Raw genomic sequence first — 27,440 nt, forward strand, 5'->3', positions numbered from 1 at the left:
TTTTTTTTTTTTGGTCTGGAAATGAGACTTAAAATAAAAGAAAGAAATGAGAGTTTGTTTTTCATGAGATTTTGGAAGGAAAAAAATTTGCTTTGAGAGATACAAAATGCAAAAAAAAAAAAAAAATCAGGTTGTTGGATAAAAAAAAGTCTATAAAGGACTTCTTCATGCTGTGAAGCCTACTGTTCTCTTTTGACAGCTCCCAAGAAAGTTAAAGCCTAAAGGAAAACCTCCTCCTGAGTTTCATGGATGGAAATTGCTTTCTCTGAAATGCAGGCTGATTGCACTATTAGAAATGCATAATCATATCCACATTTAATAATGGTTCGGTAAAAGGATTTGTATAAAAATATAGGATTGAAGATAACACCACATGCAGCCTAGAAAGTGAAAACACATTTATTTCTTAAAGGACATATCAACTCAAAAAAGTGAGATGAAACCTTCCGGACTCTCTTCCTTACATGCACACTGGAAATTTTTACTTTTCTAAAAAATAGTAATATTTTTAGAGTAATATTTAAGAGTAATATTTTCTCCTTTGAAAAAAATCCTTACATGATAATTAATAAAATATCACTGTTAATAGTCAAACAAGTACTTGTTGATATGATTAAAATTCTCTAAGTTTCCAGTTCCTTCAAGATACCTGTACAAAAAATCATACAGTTACAGAAACTTTAATGGCCATCTAGCTGTTTACTCACCCATTTCTTGTCTGGTACTGCAGATTCCTGTTCCATACTTTTGTAACTCTTTGGTTACAGTTTTCAAAGCATTAGGTTCTGTTTCTGCAAAGCCGAGGTAGTTATAAGAACCCATATTGATTACATTCTTGATAGTTCTTCCTGTGAACCTATAAATCAAAGCAAATTTTAAAGAATGCTGCAACCCTCCCATGCTCACTAAACAAAAAAGAAAAAAAATCCCAAATTTTGTTCCACTGTCAGGTTCATATTTGGAATTGACAATCCTTATATCATTAACTTCCTACAAGGTTTTCCAGCCTTTCCCTTTTTTGCCAGGTGAAATAGCAATTTCATGGACCAAACCAAAAAAATCATTGTTAGTGTAGCCAACCTACAAATTGTCTATATGGTAAATTTTCATATCATTTAACTCAATAACAGTTGGGATATACTGAAATCTTCAAGTTGTAAACTGCTTAAAACTCACTGCCAGAGACTCACTATGCAAGTTAGAAGGAGCACTTATGCAATGCAAGAAATTATTATTTAAATCCTAACCAAGGGATACAACAAACTTAGTTGCAATATTCTGACTAAAGATCTATTATAAATGAAGCATAAGCTGTTTTACTTGTGCTGACATAGTCAAACAAATCTCACTTCTGATAGAGTTCAGTGCCTTCCACATTGCATTGCCAAACAATATTCAGAAGAAAGGTGACAGATTGTCAGAACTGTATTGATTTTGAAAAAAAAAAAGTGCTAATGGATATATCTAGGATTTAGGTATTATGGGCTAGATGCACCTTTCTGTGCTTTGCAGATGTATCAGGATTAATTCTTAAGGAGCTGACACCTGCAGAGTGTAAACTGACTCACCTAAATGTCCAGTTGTAATCATCTGTAACACGTTCCATGAGGTCAAACTGTGGCCCTGGGACACTGCAAATTGGACGATTCCAGTTATCACGTATTCTCATATAGAGGTTTCTGGTGTAAAAGTTCTCAAAATCTTGATAAAGTGGCACAAAATCCTGGTTTGAAAACATGCACAGGGTTATGTTGCTAGGAAAATCTCTGCTAAGGAACCCAAGTCATTCCCATTACAAAGTAAAAAACGATTCATTGGTAAACAGAGGGTTACAACAACCACATGTTCCTATGTCACAACTCCAATCAGCAAATATATTTAATTACCTTGAACTACTTTTTTTTTTTTTGTTTTAAAACAAACAAAAAACCTTCATATGGTCCACAAGTTGGCCTAATTCTCCACTCCAATATTTGGAATGTTCGAAATGAAGTCATGATACTCTCACTTGGAGAATCCAAACGTTTCAAATTGAACATTTTGCTATGTGCAGAGCAGATTGAAAACAAAGAAATATCTCACTGTATTTCATCGAATGTTGGCTTTGTTAGGTTAAAATTAGTCCAAATGGTCTGGGCATTATTGGTCTAGACTGGACACGCAAGCAGTTATGACAATGAGTTTGTCTGATGATTAGTTTCTATCTACGGATTTTAACTTGAAAATTAAACTAAAAGAAAGATACAGAATCAAAACAAAGTTTTATATGAAACAGAAATATAGCTGTGTTAGACATCGGATACAATGGACTGGTAAAATAACATGGCATGTAGTTACATATGTAGAAGACTGGAGAATTAACTGAGCATGTAAATACATGGTGGATGGTGTCAAGATTTAACTAGTAAGTCTGAAATCAAAATAGTGCATGAATGGCCAAAATAAGTGAATTGAAAAAGATATTCCAAGAGAACGCTCATATAAGGATTGCACCATTATATTTCATTTGGGAGTGCATGCATCTTTGAGAAGCCAAATCAGAAAACATTATTTTGGGAATTTTATTTGTAAGAGGAACAGTAACACTATTTACTTTTTTCCTCGATTATGCCAGGTGCTATAGTAAGTCACAGTTCAAACAGCACAGAGGAGGTGGAGCAGCAAAAAATCTAAATGAAGTTAGAATGCAATTGAACTTGCTGAGGTGCAAATTTTACATAAGACTATGCAGACTGAAAATGTTTCTAGGTCAGGACTCACAAGAATTCAGTCGCCATTGACTCTGTGCTGGGACAATGATTCCTTAGTGCTTTGTGACCAGCAGTTTGACAAACATAAGTGAGCAATCACAAAGACGTTAGTTCTGCCAATTGCTAGAAAGGACAAGGTAAGACAACCAGACAGCACAAGGAAAGATGGGGGTTGAAGAGATACAGAGAGATGATATAGTTAACAATAAGGGGTTTCTGAGTTTTCTTTTTCTGTGAATTGACCTAAGACACTGAGATTCTATTCTGCTGACAGTATTCTGACACTCTTAGAACAAGATAAAAAAATTATGATTTTTTATATATGTATATATGTACGTATTCATACAGATGTGTTTAATGATACTGCAGTGTGCCTCATTCCTCTCATCCCTAACGCAGTGCTCTTCTCTAAGATGAAAGATGTCTTACTTGTTACTTCGTTAGGTTATTCTACATAACTTGCAAGCAGGGGAAAACTCAGCTGTGGATACATACATACTTTTTTATACCTACTTTTTGTTGTTCTCTCTCTTCAGCAATGTTACGTTTTTCTAGTCCCCAGGCTCTCATAAAATCCCGCAGGTAGCCAAATATTGTGCCCACTCCAAAACCCACGAAAGTAAGAACTGCAACATACATTGGTGCCTGTTCAAAGTGCTCAATAAATGTTTTTTTGTAGAGAGTTCCATTTGATACACCATTCTTCTGAAAATACAGAACAGAAACTTGTGATTAATAACACTTCAGCTGATCAAAGTTTATACCAAAACCTTAAACCTTGAAGTAAATCTTTTCCTCTAATATACAACAAAGCAGGAGAGGCATTTAGACCTCTCACCATATCAGATAATGCAATTTGTACTTGAAGGAGAGGGCTTCTAACACTGCTGGTGCTACTGATCACTGCAAATATATTCCATTTTCTCTCCTCTCCACCAATGTCTTCAATTGCAGGCGTCTTCAGTACCACTCCCTTGTCTATTTTGAAACACTGGAAACTTATGAAAGACTGGCAACATATTATTGTTTAATTGGACAATTATTTCAAAGGTGATTAAATGCAAACCACAATACTCTGTTCTTGCAAGACCAAACTATAAAAAGGGAAGGGCAGCATTGAAAACTCACCTACACTGGGCCTGACGCTGCTTCTGGAAGGCTTGTGTAACCCGCTACAGCAGCTAACCCATAAACAGGAAATCCTGCCTAAAATAGGGCACCTTCACCATACTGTTCTTCAGATCTGAGGAAGTACCCAAAACAGCAATGATCCCAGCCTCCCACTTCTGTTCCAACTTAAAAAATGCCTTTAATTATACTTCCAATTGCCTCTTCCACACTTCTAAGGGTATTACAAAACAACAAAAAAGAAACAAAAGGCAACACACACGGACAAATGCGCACCCTTTGCTGGAATTCATCATGCTATTGTGACTGACTCCTAGAAATTTACAACCATGTGTGGACAAAATTAGTTTGTCTCTAAAATATTCTAAAACTTTGGCAGTTCTCAAGTGAAAGAAGCTCAAGTTTTCAACTGCAATCTTTTCAGACCAACCTATATTCAGAATGTTTATCAGATTGTTCTTTGAAATAGAAGTAACCCCTTATTTCCACAAAATATGACAGCATTTTCCTGTTAATTTCTAGTAATGTCCAACTTGCAAATTCAAAAAATAATAAAAATGTAATCCTTCTGTTAAAAAAGGACAATTTTTGAGCATATTCTAAAGCAAAGTCTACAACCATATGAAGAAATAGTATTAATCCATTACTGCCTGTGGGATGGATGAGCCAAAATAAAAGATTATTTATGCAATGCAGCAAGCTGAAATACAGTAATTATATTAAGAAGAACCACAAATTCACTGCACTTGCTAGACCTAGCATACTGCATTAAGCTGCCTTTATCTTCAGAAGATTTTGATTTCAATTGTAGCTTGCTGTCCAATCTTGGATTTACAGTGTTTTCCCAAAAAATGCAAGATACAGGATAGAATGTAAAGATTTTGTAGAAACCCAAAAAAGGAAAAAAAATTCCAGGGTGATGGTGAACAGAAATTCATACAGACTTTGGAAAGACTTACTACCCTCTGAGGCAGAAGAAACGCAGAGCTGTTTCTCCCCGTGTGAGTGTAGACCTTTGAAGCAATTCTGCACAGGCACCTCTACCTAAAGCTAATTATTATTTTAGGCCAACCCATTTACCATGAAAAACATTCTATGAGAGTGAGTTAAACACCTGGTCAAGTCATATTTCAGGTAAGCCACAAGAGTTGTGTGTACACTACGACACAAAAATTCCATCAAGGACTAAGCTAAGCCCCATTACCTTATGTTTGCCACCAGCTAAGAGCATACTTAAGGTCATCTATGGCAATTCCATTGACGTTGTAGTTTGGCAAGCTGTGGTGATGTGATAATGAACCTTAGTCCAGAGGAGAGAATTAGCATGATGTTTAGCAATTTTATTAATATACACTTTACAGTTATATATTTTATTTGTAAAGGAGCAGAGAAGCTTTGGCTTATATCAGAGTCCTGCATTGCAAAACTCTCTTCTGCAACAAAATGCTCTGCGTTCAGCTGCTCCTGGTTTATACAGTCAGTATGGTATATATATTTAAAGGTGTAACCACCATCACCTTCTATTCTTAATACAAACAGCTAGTAGTAAATGGCACATAAACAGGAATAAAGCACTGAACACGACGTCAAATGGTGACCCAAATTTTCTGAAACATGACAGTCTATGAACGATGAAAAACCAACAGTCTTCAAATAGCGCAAGGTCAGTACAAGGCTGGGAAAACAAATTCAGAAAAAGTGACATCTCACCTAAAAACTAAAGTGGGGAAAACAGAGGGCATTTCATCCATTCCTGGAGTCCCAGAAAATGAAATGAAATGAAAAAGGAGAGTGCAAGCATTGGAATAACCTAAGTAAGTGGATTTGCTGCTTCTGGAGAGTAGATTATTGGGGTGCTTTTGTGCAGCACTTCAAATCCAGGCACTGGGGTAAAGGTAGGACTGACTGATCATGACGTTCAACAATTTAAGTCAACCTAAATGGTCAGTGGATGAATACTGAATTGGCATTTTGCATTACGTTACTCTTACATTTTTATATGTTATCATAAAGAAAGAGGTGGAATCAGAGACAGTGAATTTTAAGCACCTGGACCGCAAAGGCCGATGTAGTTGGGTTGTTGCTGGCACCACAGTCCAATACAACATCTCTTACAAATGCCTGCAGCGATTCAGAGATCACTAGTTACACACTGGGTGTTCTGCTGAATTGTACACTTGCAACTATACTACTATCCATAAGAACATCTGTAGAAAACAGGAGCTTTCTAGTGCCCTGCCTGTACCAGTCCTAGCAGATAAGGCAAAGATTCTAGAAGCAAAAATAGGGAATGATGCTTTGTTGAGTATATTCTCCTAACTTCCAACAATTTGTGGCTTGGATATTTCATGAACCTAAGACTCTGTCATCACATTTAATTAATTGCATCATCAGGGATAACTATGAATTTGTTCACTTTTGAACCCACAAATAGTGTGGATATGAACTGTGAATTTCAATAATCGATTTCATCTTTAAAAAAATATATTTCTTTATTATATAACTGATAAATTTCACTTGATAATTTACTTTCTGACCACTGCCCTCTATTCAATTTTTCTGTTCGAGAAATTATGCTGTCATTCTCTTTACTCAAATGACTTCTGCTTCTCCACTTGTCCTTTTCAAACTGAAGAATCTTAATCTATTTAAGACTAGATTAGTCTTTCTTCTTGCATAGGAAAAAATGAATAATCTATATTGTAACGCTCAACTTTCTCTTCACTCTGCTTAGTTCAATAATACCTTTTTGTAATGCAGGGTAAGGGAATTAAAATTACACACAATACTGGAGGGCACAGTGTCAATTTACACATTGGGAAATGATGCTTTGGCTTGTTTTCTGTTGCTTTTGTCAGGATCTCTGACATTCTATCTGCCTTCTTCCAACAGTTCAGTTCCAGAAATATCCCTAGTGATTACAGTATATCCTTCCTTAGCTGCAATAAACACCTCTTTTAGAGCACACTGCTATTTTTGCATTTTAGGATCATTTTCCTCTTCCAATTCATGTATTGTTTTTTATTTAGTGACATGTAATTTTTTCTACCATTTTATCCAATGTTACTATGAGAACTTTCTGCGATTGTTGTTATCCATGATTAATCTTCCACTACCCTGAAAAATTCTGTACTGCCAACACCTATTATCACCTATTTCTCCTCACCCCTTTTTTCCCAGACTGTTGGTAAAAATTGTGAAAGCACAGCTCCAGTCCCTGGAGGACTTCATTCTCTGCAACTCCTTGGTCACCTTTTCAAAATTTGTATCTTATTTACAACCCTTCATTTCTGCGGTGAAAATGCCAATTTAAGCAGCAGCCCAGAGTTATTCAGCAGCTTTATTTTTGTATTCTTTTACAAATTTTGAGTGAATATACTTTGTGATATGCTAATCCAAGTTTTCTTGGCTTGTTTAAAAAATTCTGCCAGTATTCCAAATCAAAATAGTCACTCACTAGTCTGCAACAGAGAAAGGGTACTTTCTAGGCACAAATGCAAGGAATCCACCAATGCAAGTTATAAAGACACTCAAGACAGAGAGCCTATAGATGAAATTCAAAATTAACAGATATTTTACCACTGAGATTGACAAATCTAGGATTTCATCAGCTTCACAGAAACCAACAGCACAATCAGGATTATAATATGCAACTTTCTTGTGCTGAGTCTATTTAGTTTACTAGAACACACTGCCTTTTGCTCTCTTGCAACCGAAGGTCATACTGGCAGCTCCAGCTCATAACTCTGTGTGCAGCACAGTTATACAGAATCCATGTCAACAGATTTGGCAGCAGCTTTAAACCACAGTTGCAAAGTGGTTTCCAGTAAGATACTCACAGCAAGAGAATTCCTGGGAAAGATTTTAATGCCAATGAAGTCAACAGGAGCGATGCCAATACAGTCAATAAAAACAGCTTTAAATGCAATACACCTCATATCCCCATATTCTGCAGTTAGCAAAATGATTTTGAAACAATTTCTATCTTTTCTATCATGAAGAATATCCTCTTAACCCCCTCAGGTTTAAAATGGAGAAATTAACAACAAATCTAACAGTGCTTTTAGAATCACGTAAACTAATCTGAAAGTCTAAGCACGCTTCTGGCAACACTTTTAAAAGGAGGGGTTACAAAACATGAGATTTCCATTAGGAAGGAAAAATAAAATATATCTATGCAGTAGTGTGAATAGTACTTAAATATTTGTTTATACTACCCAGAAAGTGAGGAAGGACATTTTCATTTCATTTAGGTCCTGCAGCCTCTGGGAGAGTGCTAGTCAACATGAGCCAGAATCATGTCAAAGTGGAGAGCTAGGACTGAACAACATGGGCATAGTGTGACACTACTGAATCTGTGTGCTGGCCGTGAATAGTTTACTGGCAAAGAGGTAAACACACCAGCATAAGTTAGGAATAAACCCATGTGACTGGAGCTGTGAGGACTCAAGTGCTCATGTTTTCACACAAGTCTGTTCTGTAGAGGCAACATATGCTGTAAAGAAATCCAGAAATTGTAATCTGCTTTTTGAAACCCCTTTCAAAAAATTAAAAAAAAAAAAGTGTGCCCTGCTATGGTCACTTCCAATACAGCAGTACTAGGTACAGATAGCTATATCCTTGAAGCAAAACTACTAGGAGAATAAAAAAAAGTCTGTATTTTAATATAAATTCTCCACAACAAATAAAAACTGATCCAGAAACAGATGAAACTTTATTTTACTCTCACTCGGTTTAAGAAGAAAGTTTAATCTGTTTCTGGATCAGATGTTATCACATTGTTGCATAAAACCTATATAAAAAAAGGCAATGCAAGCTGAGTGATCCATATAAAACTTCTGTGACAGACATGAATATGAAAGGTGTAGATGTTGAAAACCATGAGCCAAATGATAGCCACATTTACTCAGTACCTGCCAGATTTCAGGAACCCACTGAAATCCTGAGCAAATTGTGACAGTGCACTGCTACAGCCAAGAACTGATGGGAGCACAGACTGATAATCACTGATGCACCATCTGGTTGCTTGCAGATGGTTTAGTTCTAAACAGACATTTCCTTCCAAACACTGGAAAAAAAAAAAATCTGGGGAAAGACTCTAAATGCAGGTGATTTTAGGTGTCCTAGGATGTGTGAGACAACCACATGGTGATGGCAGGCAAGACACAGGACCTATAGAGGCTTGTACCCTCCTGGAGCAGAAGCTGAAGATGGGATAATACAGTGACACATTTCAGCCACGAGAAGGGTATGGTCAGCCTGAATCCCACCCAGAGCTTGCCACTGGATAGTTAGAGTTTGAAGTGGCTGGTGTGCAACTCTGTACCCTAAAGAACATTGTCACGAGAAGCCTGGGTCTCAAAGAATAAAACTGTTCTATACGAGCCTACTACAACTACTGCTTTCTCCCAGAAACACCATACCTCAGCATCCATTAGAGACTGTGGGATACTTAATGATTGCATGCAGTCCTCAGGAAAAGAAAAAGGAAAACAGATTATGAAAATCAGAAGTTTCCTATAATGAATATAATATTGTCAGACTGAGATCATTTCCCAAATCTCTTCAGTTATTGGCAATGATATCCTTTACTGTAAACATGTTGTTTCTTCTCTGTTACAATACATTTCACGATTTACAGGTTCAGGTCTCTAAAAAAAATTAAAAAAAATCAAAAAATGCCTACACAATGAGTTCACAGCTTACTGAGCTATACAGACAAGCCTTAAATTAAAAATGATTGTGAAACTGATGTCTAGAAGGTGCTAAAATGAAGGCCACAGCCTCTTAAAATGTGATCAAACCACAAGAAAGTGTAATTTTCACACAAACTGTAAATAGAAACCAACCAACCAAACAAACCAACCAACCAAAAAAAAAAAAACACACTTTTGTTATTACTCCTGTGTCTGCAGAATCCTTATTTAGACTGGTTATTGATTTTCCACTGAAATTTATAAAAAAAATACGCCTGGTAGTGAAGCAATTGCTAATGACAGAGCAAAATGTCCAGGACTGTCCAAAAGACTTAGGAAAGTTAAGACACCTTCAGAGTAACTTGGGAATCCATATGCTATTGAACTTCCTATAGATTTAGAATCTAACAACTCAAAAACTGAGAAGTTTGCTCCCTGTAAGCAGTATGAGCTGCTGCTTGTTCTGCTCTGCAACTTTGTGCTTGTATGAAGCTTGAGTCCTTTCACCTTACTTTTCATATTTGCCAGTGAAATCACTTTAAAAATCAACCAACCAACCACCAACCAACTGCAATCTATATCTAATGACTAAGTGAGAACTTCCAGCTTCCTTGCACAAATTCATGACAGCATACTATGGGCAAAGAGCAAAAAAAAAAAAAAAAAAAAAAAAAAAAAAAAAAAAAAGGGAGGGGGGGGATGAGAAGATGTGGTCTTCACTTCCCAAACTTGCACCACTTTTTCAGTTAAGCACAAGTGGAACTCCAAGACATTCACCTTGTAATAAATTCTTACAGCAACAACTAATGGAGCCCTGCAAAGACAACTATAACATGAGTATTACAAAACTACTGCAGTGAATGACAGGATCATTCAAAATATACTGTTAAATAGAAAACATTGTTATAAAATTAAAAAAAATCCTTACTACACAGATTTGGGACTAAGTACTTTGCTGTGAAGAACACTTGCTCCATATTCAATTTTACAATTCCCTTGCTATCAGATATATCGCCTGTAGTAAGAACAATAATCTACATGAAGAATACATGCTACTTAACATCAGAAGAAAATCTCATAGCATATTAATACTCAATGTGACTTCAACATTTTCTCAACAAAACAAATTGGAATTTCACCTTTTATGTCGCTAGTTACCTCCCCTAGAACACTATCACAAATTAGAGCTAGTGCTGGGCACCATGGAGCATTTTAGAAACAGCTTCCTTGTACAGTATAAGGAATAAAAAGAGATAAAATAATACTTTTGAATGCAACATAGGAAGCTGGAAGACAAAGAATTCTTACTCATAAGGTTCAGGAAGAAAAGAAATTGGCAAAAGTTTGGAAACAACAGGCATAAAAGATCTAAACTAGAGCAGAGATGAACTTGGAAGGTGAACATTTCATCATCTTACTTTATAAGTTTTTATGCAGACGTCCTTATTCAAGTTGCCTCTTAGCCTGGTGCGTCGGGATATGTATTTCCATCCCTGCACACATTACAGGCACTGTATGTTCTGGCATCAATGAATGGTTATTTGCAACTACTAGATAAACTGTGTGCAGTTTTCCCAAAAATTTATCGATCCGCACATTTTCATCTGTTATGAATTTAGTCCAGTAAGTCAAATTACTGTACTATAGTACAGTATAGGTTGTACTACAGTATTTGTCAAAAGAAAAGCCACATACATATCTTTATAGGAAAGAAGTTTAGATGCATGCACACAGACTTGGGACACACGTGAAGAATTTCTTTGGAGAGTTTTCACGCCAGTGGCAAACCATGAAAGCACAATGTGATGATGGGGACAAGGAGCAGGATACAAATTTGAGAAAACACTGCTTTGAGCTGTAGGTTTCTGAAATTGCTGTATAAACAGATAAAATCCAGTACCAACTAAGACACATTAAACAGTACACAGGGAAAAAAAAAATCACATAGTACATTCTTCTAATGACTTTATATCTGTACATTACAAGCAATAGCAAGAAACATTAAAATTAAAAAGGAGTATGTAAAAGGCCTGATACAGCTATTACTCTGCTTGCCATTGTTGCTGGAGAATTCAAAGTGGACTCAATATAACTAGGAAGGGATGAGGGCAAAGATGAAGTTTAATAGTTTTAAATTACTAGAGACATAACAGTGAACTTCAGTAACCAGGGAGATACTTACACATACCAGAAGGTATTTCCTAACCTTACAGCAATTACAGAGTAGAAAGCCAGACACGTTGAATCAGACAAAAGAACGAGATGAGACGCCTAGGTTACAGGAATTCTGGCATAGTTCCTAGCGTCGAGTTGCAGCAAGCGTTTGCTATTATTTCTAAAGCTCATAGTGAACTACAAGAGTCACACTGCCTGGCCCCATCAGAATCTCTCCCTATCATTCATATCTCATGGCTTTGGCTTTAAGAATGAATGGCAGAAAACAAAAAAAACAAGGGTCAAAGGTGGTACTACTTGAAAGGGTTTCCATTTCTGTGCAACACTAGTGGTGATCTACTAACATATGAAATTTCTTCCACAAATGATTTATCATTTAGGAAGTCATTCAGTGGAGTCTCTACACATTTTTGTGACTGAAAATGTAACTGAATAGAAAGATACTTGATATTATCTAACCATACTGTTAGTGATTTTGCCCAGTGCAGGCTCTACGCTAAAAATCTATGTGAAGCAACCCACCAGCTCAGTTTCCCACATACTGACTTTGCAAAAAACACCAGAAAGTGTTTTAACTATCATCACATTGCTCTCACCACAAAATTCCCTTGTGAGGAAAACATTGCAGGTGAACAGATAGATCACAGAATCACAGAATTGTAGGGGTTTTAAAGGACCTCAAGAGATCATTGGGTCCAACCTCCAAATGCTGTGCGGTAACTTGCATGACTGGATCAGTGTTGGATCCCAGTGCTTTCCCATTATAAACTACAGTGGTTTCAAACGGGGCCAGGATTCTGTACAGGAGACAAGAAGAAACAGCTTAATAATGAGACTCATTTCCTATCAAAATGGATGTGTCCCTGGACTTCCCATGCCAAATACGCAACAAGGCTCAAACTTAATGTGTTAAAGCTTCAGAAAGTCTCAGGCCACCCTTAGCTCCCAAGATGATAGAACCAGTTTTGAAGAAGACTTCTGGAAGGCACTGAATACTGGGTCCTTTATGAAAGTATCATGAACACAATTTACAGCATTCACATTTCCTACCTCAAAGTTGTATCATTAGAATAATTTGCACATTAGTCCATTTATTTTTAATGCAATGCACAGGTTAAGTTGAAAACATGCTCTGCAAGACATTCCTGTTATCGCAAGGAGTTATCTATCATATCTCAGAAAAGTGAGGATAGAAAATCATCGCCAATTTTCTTAATGCAATCAGACAATCTTCTTAATGAAAACAGACAAATTTTACTATTTATGCCATATCTTCCAAGGTAATTAATTTTTTTTTATAATGGTATTTAAATATGAATCTCCTAGCATACCATGGACAAAGAAGAAAGAGGGAGATGAAATAACAGAATCGAAAAGTTAAGAGATTTAATGATGGGGAAAAACAGATTTTCTCAAGAACAAAAAGAGGCAACCAGGATGCGCTGCTAACTTCGTAGGGTAATTAAAAGCTCAGTAGGGAAAACAAAGCAAAACTGGTAGACAATGTCCTTTTGTGAGCTAGAATAGGATTCAAAAGGAGCATCCAAAAGGAGCTCTAGTTAAAAAAAAAAAAAAAAAAGGTTTCAAAATAACCTTTTTATTTTTATAATAAAAAAACAGAGCTTTAGGATAGAAGAATTTAAGGAAGATGAGAGACAACCATCACTAAAGGTGGCTATAGTCTCACATTATATCACGAAGTGAAAAAAGTTGAGAAAATGAATAGCTTGACACCTTAAAACACAAGAGAAACTGTCTTAAGCAACACAAAAGGAATTCATTTAAACAATAGTTAGGCAACTTGGCAGCAGTGCTCATGGCATAATTAAACTGGGATGGATCATACCAAAGCCAGCATCAGAACTGGCATACATGATCACATCAGTGTACCATTTAATATAACATGACATGAGGATAGATCGGTTGCAGTCCAAGTTATGTTGCAAGAAGCCCAGAAGAAGTTTATAGAGTAACCTGGATCCACCAACTAGTGAGATTTTATTGAAGGTCTGTCATTTTCTTTCAAAACTCCTATCTTGTTTTTAAAATAATACTAATACCTACCATAAAAAAAAAAAAAAATCAACTTGCTATATTCCACATGGATATTTAATCTGAAACAGTTTTACAGGAATGGCTTCCACCATTTCAACTATGCAAGCAAGCTGTAGCCTGTTTACTCCTTTGCATACTTTTAATATACTTCCTAAATTAAATTGTTCCAAATTACTCATTACACTTTTTTTTTTCCCCACACATCCTGTGATAGCCTCTTGATTTCTTTGCAAGAGAAGTGACTAGAATCAACTGTGCACCACAATCTGGCCTTAAGTGTCATGATTAAACAATCTGGCTTGTGCTATTGCGAAGGCACCCACACGTACATTTTTCTTCCCTGATCAGGGCTGCCCAGATGCAACACGTATAGAAAACAGGCTAATTTTTATTAGTCAACACTTGAATAAATTGTGAACAACACCAAAGGTGGATAGCAGTTGAAATTCATTGCTAACAAACTCAAATCAGTACATTTTTGAAAAAAAAAAAATCTGAACAAGGTGGTATACAATACCAGTCCCAATGTAATTATTTCTTAGAGGCTGCAAGGCCTCTATCATCAAGCATTGCTGTAAAATATCTGGGAGGAAAAATGATCTAGAAAACGATCAAACACATGAGTACCACTGCATAAAATATGGATTGAAATTGTAAGCAATACAGAAAAAACAATATAATTATAGGAAGCTTACACAAGTTCTTCATGTGTTGCTTTCAAGACTACAGCAAGAAATCCCTTCAGAAACAGAACTGCTGACTAATTAAGATATGAGTGTGATATGGTACAACTCAGTACTACAAAAATGGAAATAAACATTTCTGTAGACTATGGAGAATATTCTGTAGAATAAAATGTGTATTTCAGAGAAACATCAACCTCGTAAATGGAGGTGGATTTCCAATTTTTTATTTTTATTTTTTATTTTTTAAATAAGAGACAGAACTAGGGAAAAAACTGTGAAGTTTACATTACCACTTACTATATTTAAATCCCGCACTTCATAGCACAAGAGTAGTGAGAAGAAACATACCATAACAAATTCTACACTTGCAGCTTCTCATAAGGTACAAATACATTGGTTACATACTGAAAAGTTGAGTGAGACAGCTAAATATGAGAAGGTAAGCGATTAAAATATCTTAATAGAGGTACCTGAACAATAAATAAGATTATCACAATACTGCAAAAAGTCTAAGAGAGAAACTTGACACGATTCTGCAGAATCTTTACATCCATTTAAGGCACAAATACAGTCCGATATTTTTTACACTTGTGCCCTAATGCAGAAAAGCTGTGTATTTTCACAGATTACAATGAATTGCTTTCTTCAGCTTTTTCTTTTTGTTTTGTTTCTAAAAAACAGCAGAAACAGTAACATCCTTCTCTATTTTTATTTATTTTTTAAATATTAAGAAAAGGTGATTTCAATCTGTTATGATTGAGTAATCTCCACCTCTATACTTGTGAGGAAATCACAGGACTCCTCCAGGATCCGAGAGGTGGTACAATAAGTCCTCCAAGAGGCACTCTATTCCCACTAATTCCAATTTCTTCCTGGTATAATTTGAAAAGATGATCCATTCCTTGGTGACTGCTTAATGCCTATTTAATTGTAATGACATTCATTAACCATTATTAAATTGGCTAACTCAATCTTAGAGCTCATAGTGAAATGTATTCTACTTCAATTACTTGAAGATTAATAAAAAAAATCTAGAAATAAATTGTACATGATTATTTTCAGTACATCATGCAATAAAATTCTTTTTATAAGCTGTTCCACTAATTATGCAACACTGAAGATCAGAATGGCTTGCATTCTCTCATCTGAACCTCCCTCCTCTACATTTGCAGAAATTATTTTTAAATAAATGCTCTCCTCAGGTTTTATAGAAGTCTAGATATATACAACAAGGGAAGTCCTCATCCCAACATGTGGTACTAATTTTCATTAGCAGATACACATCTAGCCAGAGGCAAACATCTGGGAGTTGTGGTTCTTGGCTGAAGAGAGAAGGATTAGGAAGAAGAACACCAGAAATTCAAGAGACAGAAGTCAGGTGTAAGCACACTGAAAGAAAAGAGTAACAGAAGCATGTTTTGTTTGGTTCAAAGGAAGGTGCCTTTTCAAATGCATGACAAACAGCTAAAACTCATCTGAATTAGCTTTTGGAAGTGAAAAATTTAAAACTTTTCTAAGAAAACAATGGGTTATGTTATCATGTTGCCCCTCTGTTTGCAAGTACCCCTCTAAGAGCTTTTGAATTCATAGACCAATTTCAACCTGACAGAAGAACTGAGGTCTTCCAAGACATAAGCTTTTCTGAATGCTTCAGGAAAATCTGACCTTGATAATTTAAACTGATCCAGATCCACACAGAGAAGACAGCAGTAACTCATCTCTTTGGCCGTTCTTGGAGTAAATTACACATAGACATGTAACAACCCACCAGTCAGTGCCTGTATAGAATATGCCAAGCCTTGGTCAGTGCTTTCTCTTGCCTATCTGGAAAGTGAGAGACATGGTAGTCAAATTGTAATTTTCTGGAGTAGAAGTTTTTGGACATGCAAAATGAATAGTTCCATCACTCATGGGAAAACAAAAAAACAAACCCCCAAAAAAACACAAACAAAAAAAAACCACAAAAAACAGTTGTGGACACTTCACAAGCCTCTCTCTCTCTCACCTCTAACATTATTTCTTCTTCCCCTGTTGCGGTGGGTGAAATTAAAAAATAATACTGAAAACATTACTTGGAAGTAGTTTAAGTAGACATTAGGGCATCTTAACTCAAAGTTTTCATTTATACTGATCATAAGATCATAAAATGGTAGGAATCAAGGGACTTAGGAAAAGCAGGAAATGGAACAGCAGAATAACAGATTTCAGGAGAGCACAACTGTACTCAGAAATAGCATGCAACTCTATAGGAAGGGATATTAAAATGAATTGTTAAAAACAACCATCCTTCAAGAAAATGATGTTAAGGGCAAAAGGGCAAAGCACTCTAATGTTACAAAGCACTATACAGGTCTCTGCTGAAGTCCTCCATCCAGCTTTGGGCAATATGGAACGGAGATTTGAACCAACTGTAGAGACCTGGGAAGAGAAAGATAAAGACCGGAAAGAAAGTTATGAGGAAAGAATGAAATAATTTGAATTGTTTAGTCTAAAGGGAAGAGAAAGGCCTGAGGACTGGTGGTTTGAGAGTCTTAAAACATGTAACAGGTAACTGCAAGAGGAAGGGAATGAATTATGTGGTGGACAAGATACAACACTGTTAAATGACAGCCAAGGTGGCCTAAATTAGACATGAGAAAGAACTTTCTACTGATAAAAGCAGTCAAACATTAAGTTAGATCATGTTAGGTTCATCAGTTAGATATACCTTATGTTCAAAAACCTCACTGTGACATGGAATGCGGAACAGAAAAGAATGAATACTCTGAAAATAGCCAATGTATTTTCCAGAGTCAAATGCAAGCAAGCAGACAGAGATAACCGTCAAGCCATGGATGCTAGAAGAAGAAAGTGAATATACAGTTTCTGTTTAAAACTAAAATAAATTAAAATGACTCTGGCTCTTGGCAACTCTGTATTTGGAAAATTTAAATGTGTTCAGTACACTTTACAGATCAGCGAACAAAGTTATACCTAATAAAGACTGTACAGATTAATTTTGTGGGCACAAAAAACCTGTTACCTCTATGTCAAGAACACCTTCACACACACACAAAAATGTTGCTTAAAGGTGTACATAATAAGTAAAAACATCAGTCAAAGTAAAATTTCACACAGAAGATAAATAAATCTTTCCTTGAACACAATTTAGGAAATGATAGAAGCTGAACATGATCTGCAGAAATCTAAGACTTTAACAAAAGCTACTATGCTTTGATGTAGCATTCCAAAACCATCTTCCCGCATCCTGTATCTAAAGTCAGTGTCTTTTTTCCCCTTAGTTTAAAAACTTAGATTTCTAAAATGTCCCCTTAAAATTAACACCAACACTGGAACTCATGAGGAGACAAAAATCAGCTACAAACTGAGTAACTCCTTCATCTTGACTACGTTATGTAAATCACTTATGTTATGTAAATCAAGTAAATCACTTTTTAAAGAGATGTCAAGATTTTGCATAAATTGGTTATAAATCCTATAAAAGACCATATATGTTTCATATTTACAAGATTTGTAACAAAATTTGTACTGTAGTGAAAAAGCAAAATTTGTACTGCAAAAAAAAATTGCAAACCTGAATATAAGATTAAGGCCATACCCTCCTGTAGTGGCTGCGACAAATGTATTCGTGCAACGAGGCAGATAAGACAATGACAAAAAAAGCAGGTGTTTCAGCTGTAGGGGAGAGAAGTGTATCATTTGTTCTGGCTTTAGTTCATCCAGTACCTCCTGTGTCAGGGTGAACTTTCATCCTACCATCTAACAGAGAAAAATATAATTTACTTTTGATTAATGTCCACATGTGCAAAGTAGTACGATCTCAATATCATGTCCCAAGAGACAGAATTAATAAAGCTCAGTTACAGTGGGGGAAAAAAATAATTATCTGAGGCCTCACACATGACCTCCTCACAAAATCTAAGGAGATGCTCTTCTAAGTATTTGGATGTATCAGACAATGCTTTATAGTGAGTTCTGAAACAATACTAACATACTGATAACTGCTTCTCCTTTTATATTGCTTCCTGTTCCATGGGGGTAAAAAAGCTCTGTACCCCAGCCTCGTTCTCACTTAGGAAATTAATTGTCCTAAGCTAAATTAAGAATTTTTATGTGCCTGACATCTCACTTATGGACTAATGGAGTAACTTCAGTCTGTGTAAAAGATCAATAGATACAAAATCAAGAATGAAAAGAGGGACATATAGAATAACCATCATAATTCAAGAATATAGTCACACTTCTGGGGAACAATTCATACCAGATAGTATGGTTGTCTTTTTTTTTTTTTTTTTCCATGAATCAAAGCTAATCTCTTAAAGCATACCAGTTGCTGAAAGATAACATATGTAATAAAACACCATTTGCAGTACCTTTATGTTGTGTGTTCCCTCCCTCCCCATTCTGCTCAGTTGGAGGAAGGTTGAAGCTTTTAGAACAAAACTCAGGTAGAACTGCCCAACAGCAAGGACTTATAAGGCAGAATCCAGGGTCTACCAGTGGGGAAATATGCCTAGGGAACTAACCTTTTGGTGAGCTCCAAAGAAGGCACAGCTCAGTACTCACGAAACAGTTACGGGCAGGGGCACAAAACCCTACAGAAACTTCTAAAAAGGGCAAATCTTTCCTCCAGAAAAACAGAACTGCAAGCTGCAAAGGCTAAACTATGTAAGTAGCCTGAGTTACCTTTTTATATTATTGCTTGAATTATGGGAGAACCTGATGTTTCCTATTCCTCGCTTTAACCAGCAGTACTCCTTGTTGGCAGGAGATCATATGTAATGCCTTCTGTTGCCAAGCCATGCTCCTTATCTTGTATTAAGTCAGTTGAGGCAGCAGGCCATTTCTGCAGTTCTTGAAGGTGTTGCCTCTGTGACATGCAGGGGGCTCCCAACTCACAGCAAGCCTTCCAACCTCTTCCTGGTACAGGGCTTTATGTAAGCTAGATGTTGTACCTTGCTTCAGTGAGAGGTGGTGGCTTTGTAATCAGGCTTAGCTCAGTAAGAGCAGTGGCCTGTCTCAAGTCTTGCTCATGTTCACATAGAAAGAGATGGTAGTTTATATCCCTATCCAGTGCTACAGCCTAATTCCCTGTGTATAGTAAGGTTTCCAGGTTAAAGTCAAGCTAAAAGAGAAATAAATGAGAAAGTTTTTTTTTTCCTTTTTTTCTTTTTTACCACTTGCATGTAGGGAGATGTTCAGTATAGCCACATCCATTGGGTCTGTTGTGTGGAAATGATATAGAAATCATGCTTATAGGAAGTACAGTAAAAGGCATTGGCTTCCCTAAGGGATCCTGAATGGTACCAACAAAGTTATGTCCATTCTAGCATGCAGAGAGATGACAAGACTTCATTTCAAATACTCTAAAACAAAGCATGTACATAAATTCTGTCCTCAGGTAGTTTACTTTTACCAAATGCATTGCTGCTTCATTCTCACAGAATCCCTATAACCCAAAGCCTGGGGTAAGATCCAATATGCTCTGTTATTTGTTAGTTAATAGACAAGAAGCTCTTATGGAAAGAAAAAAAAAAACACTGAAAAATGGAAGAGTTTCCAAAATCGTCACTCTACCACAGACACATAGCCCTAAAGGTAGGCTGGGCTAGACCTGTCCACCATATGCCAAAATTGCTTATGAGGTCAGCTGAGTAGTATGATTGTGTCCTACACCATGCCTAGACAACTGAAAACAGTTGTGAAATACTGCAGTGGTAAGTGAAGATATACAGGAAGGTACAGAAAATAAAAATATAGTTATGTTTCAGGTTCAAATTATTACATTTGTCTTGACTGAATGAAAGTATCAAATATTTAAAGTACCCTGGCTCAGGTGCAGATTATTTGCATTAGAATAGAACACAAACTTGGAAAGGGTAAATTCATGCAAAGAATGGAAAACATTTGACATGAACGTTCTGGCACTGCCAGGAGAAAGGATCACAGACCACAGAATTTCAAAAGATTTTCAGTAGGAGTCATTCCAAAAATCTGGCCACTTAATTTGCAAAGCAGAACTGAATTATTTTGAAATTCCATCCATGTCCCTCAGTCTCTGTAGTGAACAAGAGCTAAGTGTTGCTGACTTTCTCCAGCGTTTCACACCTCAGTCAAGGAACATGGAAGGCTTGCTTTTCTACACAAAAACCTGCAACTCTATCCTCATCTCCTAAGATCCATCCCAGTACCCTCCATCATCCCCTCTCTGTGCAGCGCTCAGATCTGTTTTTGGTCGTTTAAGAAACATCCTGCAGAGGTGAACACATTTGCTCAGAAATACTATGGCTCAACTTTGGATTTGGAAACAAAATTGTAAAATTTAAGTATATTCTTGAAGAATTTATACAAAAGAGGATTGTGGTATGCTTACTAACCCAGACAAAGAGAACAGAACAAAGGTGTTGCAAACAGTTACAAAAAGGTCATCCTAGAACTCTCCTAATAGGAATATGGTAAAAAGCTGGCTGTGCCAGCCACAGCAAGCATGACTGCTTTTGTTATAACTGGTGCTCTGATAAAAATATTCAGTCAACACTGAAGTATTTCCTTTCAGAGAACTACACGTTAGTAATATGATGGCTGTCAAATGATTTATGTTTTGGTAGCCATCCCCATGAATCCTACTCAGTAATGCTACTTCTTTGCTATTTGCAAAAAGGAGAAAAAAGATCTCCTCCTCCTGTTAAGACTGCAGCTGCTCACTGACCTACATCTTCCTGTCACTGCACCATTCCTTCCCCTCGGTTCATTGCCTTCATCCTGGCTGAGATCACCTGCCACAGGCTCAACCCATCCACCTTTCACCTCCTCTTGGCTTTCCCTCTCTAGCCTCTGGCTACACTGGCATCCCAGGAGCTTGGCACACCCCTGACCTAGTTCTCACAGTGCATTTTGCTGCCTCAGGCAGCTCCACCTCACTCCATCCGAGCACTACCGCACTGCTGAACACAGCTCACTCCTCAGGACAACCGAACAAGCCGGACTCTCCAGTTCAACCAGTGCTTTATCTCACCCCCCAATTTCCACCCTGTCTGGCCACTTGTCACCTGTCCCTTGCATTGTCTAATACAGATTTTACTGAACTTGACTTGAAAGTGAGAAGTTACAGAAGTTCATGTTTTATCCTCGTGTGATTCCTTTGCCTGTAACATTGCTTCTTGAATACTTAGAAGTTGTACCAGGCAGGTATGTCTTTCTCCCAAGCACACTTTTCTCATAACAGATGTGAAAGTGGGACCTAAACCAATTTATTTAAAATTCTAACCTGTCTGGTTTATGACATACACAGCTTTATATGTAGCTGATCAGTAATCTGAATATGTGAACTGACTAATGTTAGATAAATTAGACGTCATGCAGCTCAATAATGAATTTTCCTATTCCAGAAGTGACCAGCGTGTAAAAACTACTTCTGGCAGCTTTAGGGATATCCTTCTCTTCCAATGTCTTGTGTATGTATGTCATTTGAATTTTTATTTTTTTGAGAGAGATTTAACTATATTTTCAAAATACAGAATACTTCAAAGCCCTGGCAATGTTCTTACCCATTCAGTTGTTTAAATAATGTTGTTTATGAGCTCTGCTACATCTTACATGCTGAATGATATGGGCCAAAAATCACAAATTCTTGTTCTAATTTGCAATGATCTGCCAGAATGTGTAAATGGACAAAACATGGGTGTGATTGCTTGTTTTAACCATGGCAGAATGGGGCTAACAGAGAAACAAGAAGCTAGCAGTTCTATCAAGGTAAGAAAAAAGCCTTGTCCAATGGCATAGAAAGTATTACTGGCTTATTTGCTTCTACTACAAGTTTCAGGAAATTGTGCCAGAAGATTTATCATCAGAGTTGTAACGCTGGCTATCATCATCATCTGATAGGTAAATGTTTCCTATTCCAAGAAAGTATGGTTGGCAAATACATTTGCCAAAACATGATACATGCCCATCTGCCATACCTTTGTGGAAACATTGCATTGCAAACCCTGAGTCTTGAGGAAAAATTAATATACATATTTTTTTTTCATTCAAATGGCGAAAATGGACACGTAGCACAGCCACAAATGCAACAGTGACTAAATGTAGCCTGGAAATGTTAGCCATAAGTCAGGAAGATGGAAAAGCTGGAGGGAGGGAGGATAGGAGTAAGTGGCAAACAGCAAAGTCTGCAGACAAATTACTGTCAGTCAGCCATGGTGGTTACATACTGAGAAGTGTCAGAGTGCTGAGATATTTTGCTTACCCTCCCCAACAAATCATCACCCAAAACAACAAGCAAACTAAGGAATGCTTAAACCCTATTCTGACAGTCTTCCAGACTATGTTTCTAAGGAGAAGCCTTTCTTGCATCTGGTTAAAAGTTCTCTGACAGGCTTTCCACACTATTAAGTTATTGTATGAGTAGCTCTGAAAAATCTTCTAATTATGATCCCCTAAATCTCAGGGAAGTAGTCGAAGCTCTCCAAAATGCCTAACTACCAAACTTCTGCCCAATCTTACAAAAACTACCTGTCACAGAGTGAGAGTTTTGTATCCATTACATTTCTGTCTTTATGCTGATGTCTCAAAATACATCTCCACTAGAATGCCATTGCTGAGTAGGCGCAATACGTGATCAGCAGGGGATAAACTGAAATCATGCGCCCTTTGTGATTGGGTAAGCACCAGTTAGATGACAACAATGACTTTGAATATGCTTACCTTTGGACCCAGTCTCCTCTAAAGATGAAGAACTGATGCATGACTGAATGAGAATTGAATTACTGCAAATCAGTAATTGTGATTTAGTACATTTAATTTAAACTGAAGTTCCACCTGTAGATAGACTGGTAGAGGAGAAATGTCCTGTGAGAAATGAGACCAAAGTCCACTTTTCTATCCTGGCTTAACTGCAGCAACTAGAGAAGGCGATAGCTCAACTGCTTTACACAGTATTGATGATAGGCTACTGACATTTGCAAAACGTGGAAAGGCTGATGAAAATCCCCTCTGAACGAAATGGCACTTAATAGATACCACTCCTATGTGTACCAAGTATTTTACAAGAAGAGCACAGAAAACAGAGTCCTTATCTCAGAAAGTTTACAGTCCAAAAAAAAATCCACCGAAATGCAATAAGATACATGCCACACAGACATAAGCTAGAGCAGAAGTAAACAGAGCTCTGTGAACTTGGGGAATAATGAATTCTGGGTTTCTGTGCATGTGTCACATAGACTGATTTTGCTATCAAATTAAGAAACACACCGATGGAAACTTCCTTCTTATTTGGGACATAGATCAAATCTCCTTTCTACTAGAAATGGTACAGGAGAAATGAGTTCACACAGCAGCTCCACTTTAAACAAGGAATATGCAGAGCTTTTTTTCCTGTGCCCAGCTGCCCACTTTAAGGAAAGAGTGGATGGCAATGCTTTGTCAAAACCTGCTGAAAATGGCTAACATGTTCACAAGTTATTAAGGAGTTGACAGACAGCTACTACTGCTACATACACCCTGTTTCTACAGAAAACCAGGTCAAAAATGAACCAAGATTATTAACTTTCAGCACAGTTTCATAAATAGCATTATACAAACTATGTAGTTTTTTCCCCTGTCATACAATATCCCCAAACACACGTTTTTGACACCTATAAAGCTCTCAGCAGGGAATAAAAATAAGCATGCCTACGTTTTAAGACTCTGAATAGCCTGTTGTTGAATTAAATTGTTTCCTGTAAACATTAACATTTCTGCAACATAATTAGAGGATTGCAGCACTATGTTTCTCATCAGGTACATACTGTAACAGCCCAAAAAGCCAGAGTTTCTGCTAATAATAATAAAAGAATTAAATAAAAATATATGTTTCACCTCGGCTTCATAAAAACATAGTTCTCAGCCCATGCGCATGAGAAGTTCTCAACAGGTCTCCAGTTATACTGAACATCAGATATAAAAAACTACTAATAGTACCTTTTCTAGGCCAGCTTTAGAATATTTTCCACCTATAGGTAAGTAAAGGTGGTTTTTACCTTCCTTTGCTTAATTTAATTGTGTTGTCCTAACAGCAGAGGAGTCCATGTCAACATTTTCAAATATATTGGTTAATCAATACTTTGGGTTGGGAGTGTGTGTGTGGGGAATGTAAGTTGACAGAGTTCCATTTTTGATCTGTCATTCTTGGTTATGTGGTCTTGTTCATTACTGGCAAAGAGTCTGGTGACTTTCACTCTTGCATAGTCTCTAAAGATGTATCTCTAATGAAAAAGCCATGGTAATTTCCTTCTGAAATCAAAAAGGTGATGACAGGACTTCCCTTACACAGTAAGTCAGTAAACAGAATAAATTTCTCATCAGAAGAGAAATTCAGGAAGAGCCAAGACACCAATGAAGTACAGAGAAAAGCTTGCTAGAAACAGACAGGTGAACCTGCATGCTTGGGAATACTTCATAATAAAGGAAAACAGAAGGATCTTGTAGACATCACTTTTTGCTGAAAAAACAAGTCCGCTGCTAGGTTTCCACACTGAGCACCACTGCCCAGAGGCCAAGACTTTGGGGCTTGCCAGCTCACCCATCCACGCTCACAAAACAAACAAAAAGACGGCAGCCTCATTGCAGGCCTTCTTGGTATGGTATATTTCAGGTTAAAGACTTATCTTTTTGCAGAGTTTTCATTCTTTAGCTAGTGAATGCGACACATGAGAAGGCCAATTAATTCCTTTTCAAGGAATGCAGCAACTTATACTTCTCTAGTACAAAAGGTTTAATAAAATTCAGTTTCATCTTGAGTTAAAGATGCTCAGTTCCCAAAGTGCATGTATTCTGTCTCAAGACAGAAAACTAGCTCATAATTATTTTGCCAAATCTTACTAATACACACAAGATATCCAATGCTTCACACTATGCATATCAACATACCAGTTCAATTTGTATACGTCTCAAAATTAAGTTGGATGACAGCTTTCTATCTCTTGAGAACAAATGTAGATTTTAATAACAATTAGGCTTAGCATGTATTAATAGTATAATTGTCACAGAATGAAACAAATGAACAAAACATTAACTTTTTCCTTTAAAAGTTTTAGATTGTGGCAAATGTTTGTTTTTGTTTTGGAAACTTTAATTATTCCTGCTTGCTTATGAATAGGAATCTGATACCAGACTCAAAGGTTCTGAGTTCAACTTAAAGAGACGCTGTTACAAAATGTATTTAAAGCCAAAAATGACTAACAAACAATTCCACCCATGTGGCATTCTTCATACATTATTTGATAAAGTAATTTTACATTTCTCAACCTGAGATTACACTGGGCTGTTACACACACACACCAACCAGAACCTACTTTGTAATGCTCCTGACATATTCACTTACAGATGCACCAATTCAATACTTAAAGGCTCATAAAAACCTCACTATCGGTTCTGACATAAGCTAAAGCAAGTGAAAAGCAGCCAAGGATGATAGCTCATAGGTGAGAGACAACTATGATTAGAAGAGAGGAAGAGGGGTGACGATTGCATCAAATCACTGTTTTGTTTCCTTTGTGATTAAAACAAAACAACAAAAAGCAACAAGACTTCCCCCTTGGGTATTAACACTCCCTGCTAGAACCTCCCATACAATTTCACCACCCACATATGCAAACCAAAAAGCTGTTTATATAAAACAATGATGCAAGGAAAAATGGTACAGTGACAACGCAGGAGAGTAATGCCTTATATAAAGAAGATATGACATCAACAGACATGCAGTCAAAAAGTTTTGGGTGAAATAAAATGATCCTTTTGAGCATGCCTGGTGTAAAGAGATTGACAGAAGTTCAAAAGCTCAAATAGTTGAATTTAAGTGAATACAATCTTAAAGAACTGACAAAACACACTTATTTTTCAAACATTCTCTTGGACCATGAAATGTCTTCAACAAAATCTCATTCATGTTGAATTGTGCCTGTGAACTGTTTCATTGCTTGGTGTTGGTTTCTGTGAAGCACCTGAAGCGCTAGCAGTGAGGCTGATCAGCATGTGGCCTGAGCAGGACATACGTCTGATCAGATCACAAGGATTCTTTCTGGGAGCAGCTGACAATGAGGCAAGAGCTGACAATCACTGACGGTCTTTACGTTATTTCTCAAGTTATATTCCCTGGCCTCCGTGGTTCCTGTATCAAATCACTACAGTCACTGACTCACGACTGCTGAGGACTAGGTGGAAACACCTGTGTTCTGCCCTCTCTAGGCAGTGGTTTGGGTGATCTTCACAGATCTTCCCCACAGCAGTGTGTACAACATCCTGATTGTAGCTGCCTTTGCACTTCTTGAAGGTAACATAAAGGGGCCAATCAAAGGGAGGAACATTCCCTTCAAAAGAAAAACAGTAAGTTTTGTGGAGGCACAAGGAAGAGACAGAAGCTTGAAGATGGAGACAGACTGAGTCACTCTCGCAGAGCACCCCGAGAAACTCAGGAGCGTACAAACGGCCGCTGTGATTCCAAGCGCAGGCCAACAGCTTGCAAAGATCGGCCAGGCTGAAGTCTCAGATAGCTACACATGAGTCACAGAGAGGGCTGTATGGCAGCCCTTCAGACCACATGAATCAGCAGCAGCGACAAGAAAGCAGCAACTCAAATGGAAGTTCCTGGAGGAAGCAGGGTGCAGCGTGACGTCAGCTGAAATGGCTGCAGGTCTTGGCTTCTCACCGCAGATATCCCTTTCCATATTCCTGTTGCTCAGTCAATAAATCCTCAATTCTTGGTAGCCTGAGCAGGGTGGAAATAGATTTTTATGGAAGAGGAGGAATTAACATAGCTGATGCCAAACGCTGTGCTTGGCTGAACGAGCAAAAGAAAGGATACAGCTGAATGATTTCCAAAAAGACTGAGACGATTAGAACAGACAAAGCTTTGCTGTGTTACATCTACGCTGGATGATCTCCAGAATTCAAAGAATTCAAAAAGCTTGCAGTCT

The 27,440-nt window shown here is 37.2% G+C and overlaps 1 protein-coding gene across 3 annotated transcripts in view; it reads right to left on the reverse strand.

Moving 5' to 3' along the window:
- The window catches only part of SPTLC3 (serine palmitoyltransferase long chain base subunit 3), an 86,564-nt gene that overhangs the window by 50,034 nt on the left and 9,090 nt on the right, over positions 1 to 27,440 (reverse strand). For 2 of the 3 annotated variants that reach the window (XM_035552915.2, XM_035552917.2), the window contains exons 2-4: positions 3,264 to 3,455; positions 1,569 to 1,723; positions 708 to 856 (exon numbers count right to left, since the gene is read on the reverse strand). In XM_035552915.2, coding sequence (XP_035408808.1) covers positions 708 to 856; positions 1,569 to 1,723; positions 3,264 to 3,455 — 496 coding nt within the window. The remainder of the gene's footprint in view (positions 1 to 707; positions 857 to 1,568; positions 1,724 to 3,263; positions 3,456 to 27,440) is intronic. The other variant, XM_035552916.2, reaches the window with a different exon arrangement.

Source organism: Cygnus atratus, chromosome 3, assembly GCF_013377495.2.
Source record: "Cygnus atratus isolate AKBS03 ecotype Queensland, Australia chromosome 3, CAtr_DNAZoo_HiC_assembly, whole genome shotgun sequence".
Classification (NCBI taxonomy): domain Eukaryota; kingdom Metazoa; phylum Chordata; class Aves; order Anseriformes; family Anatidae; genus Cygnus; species Cygnus atratus.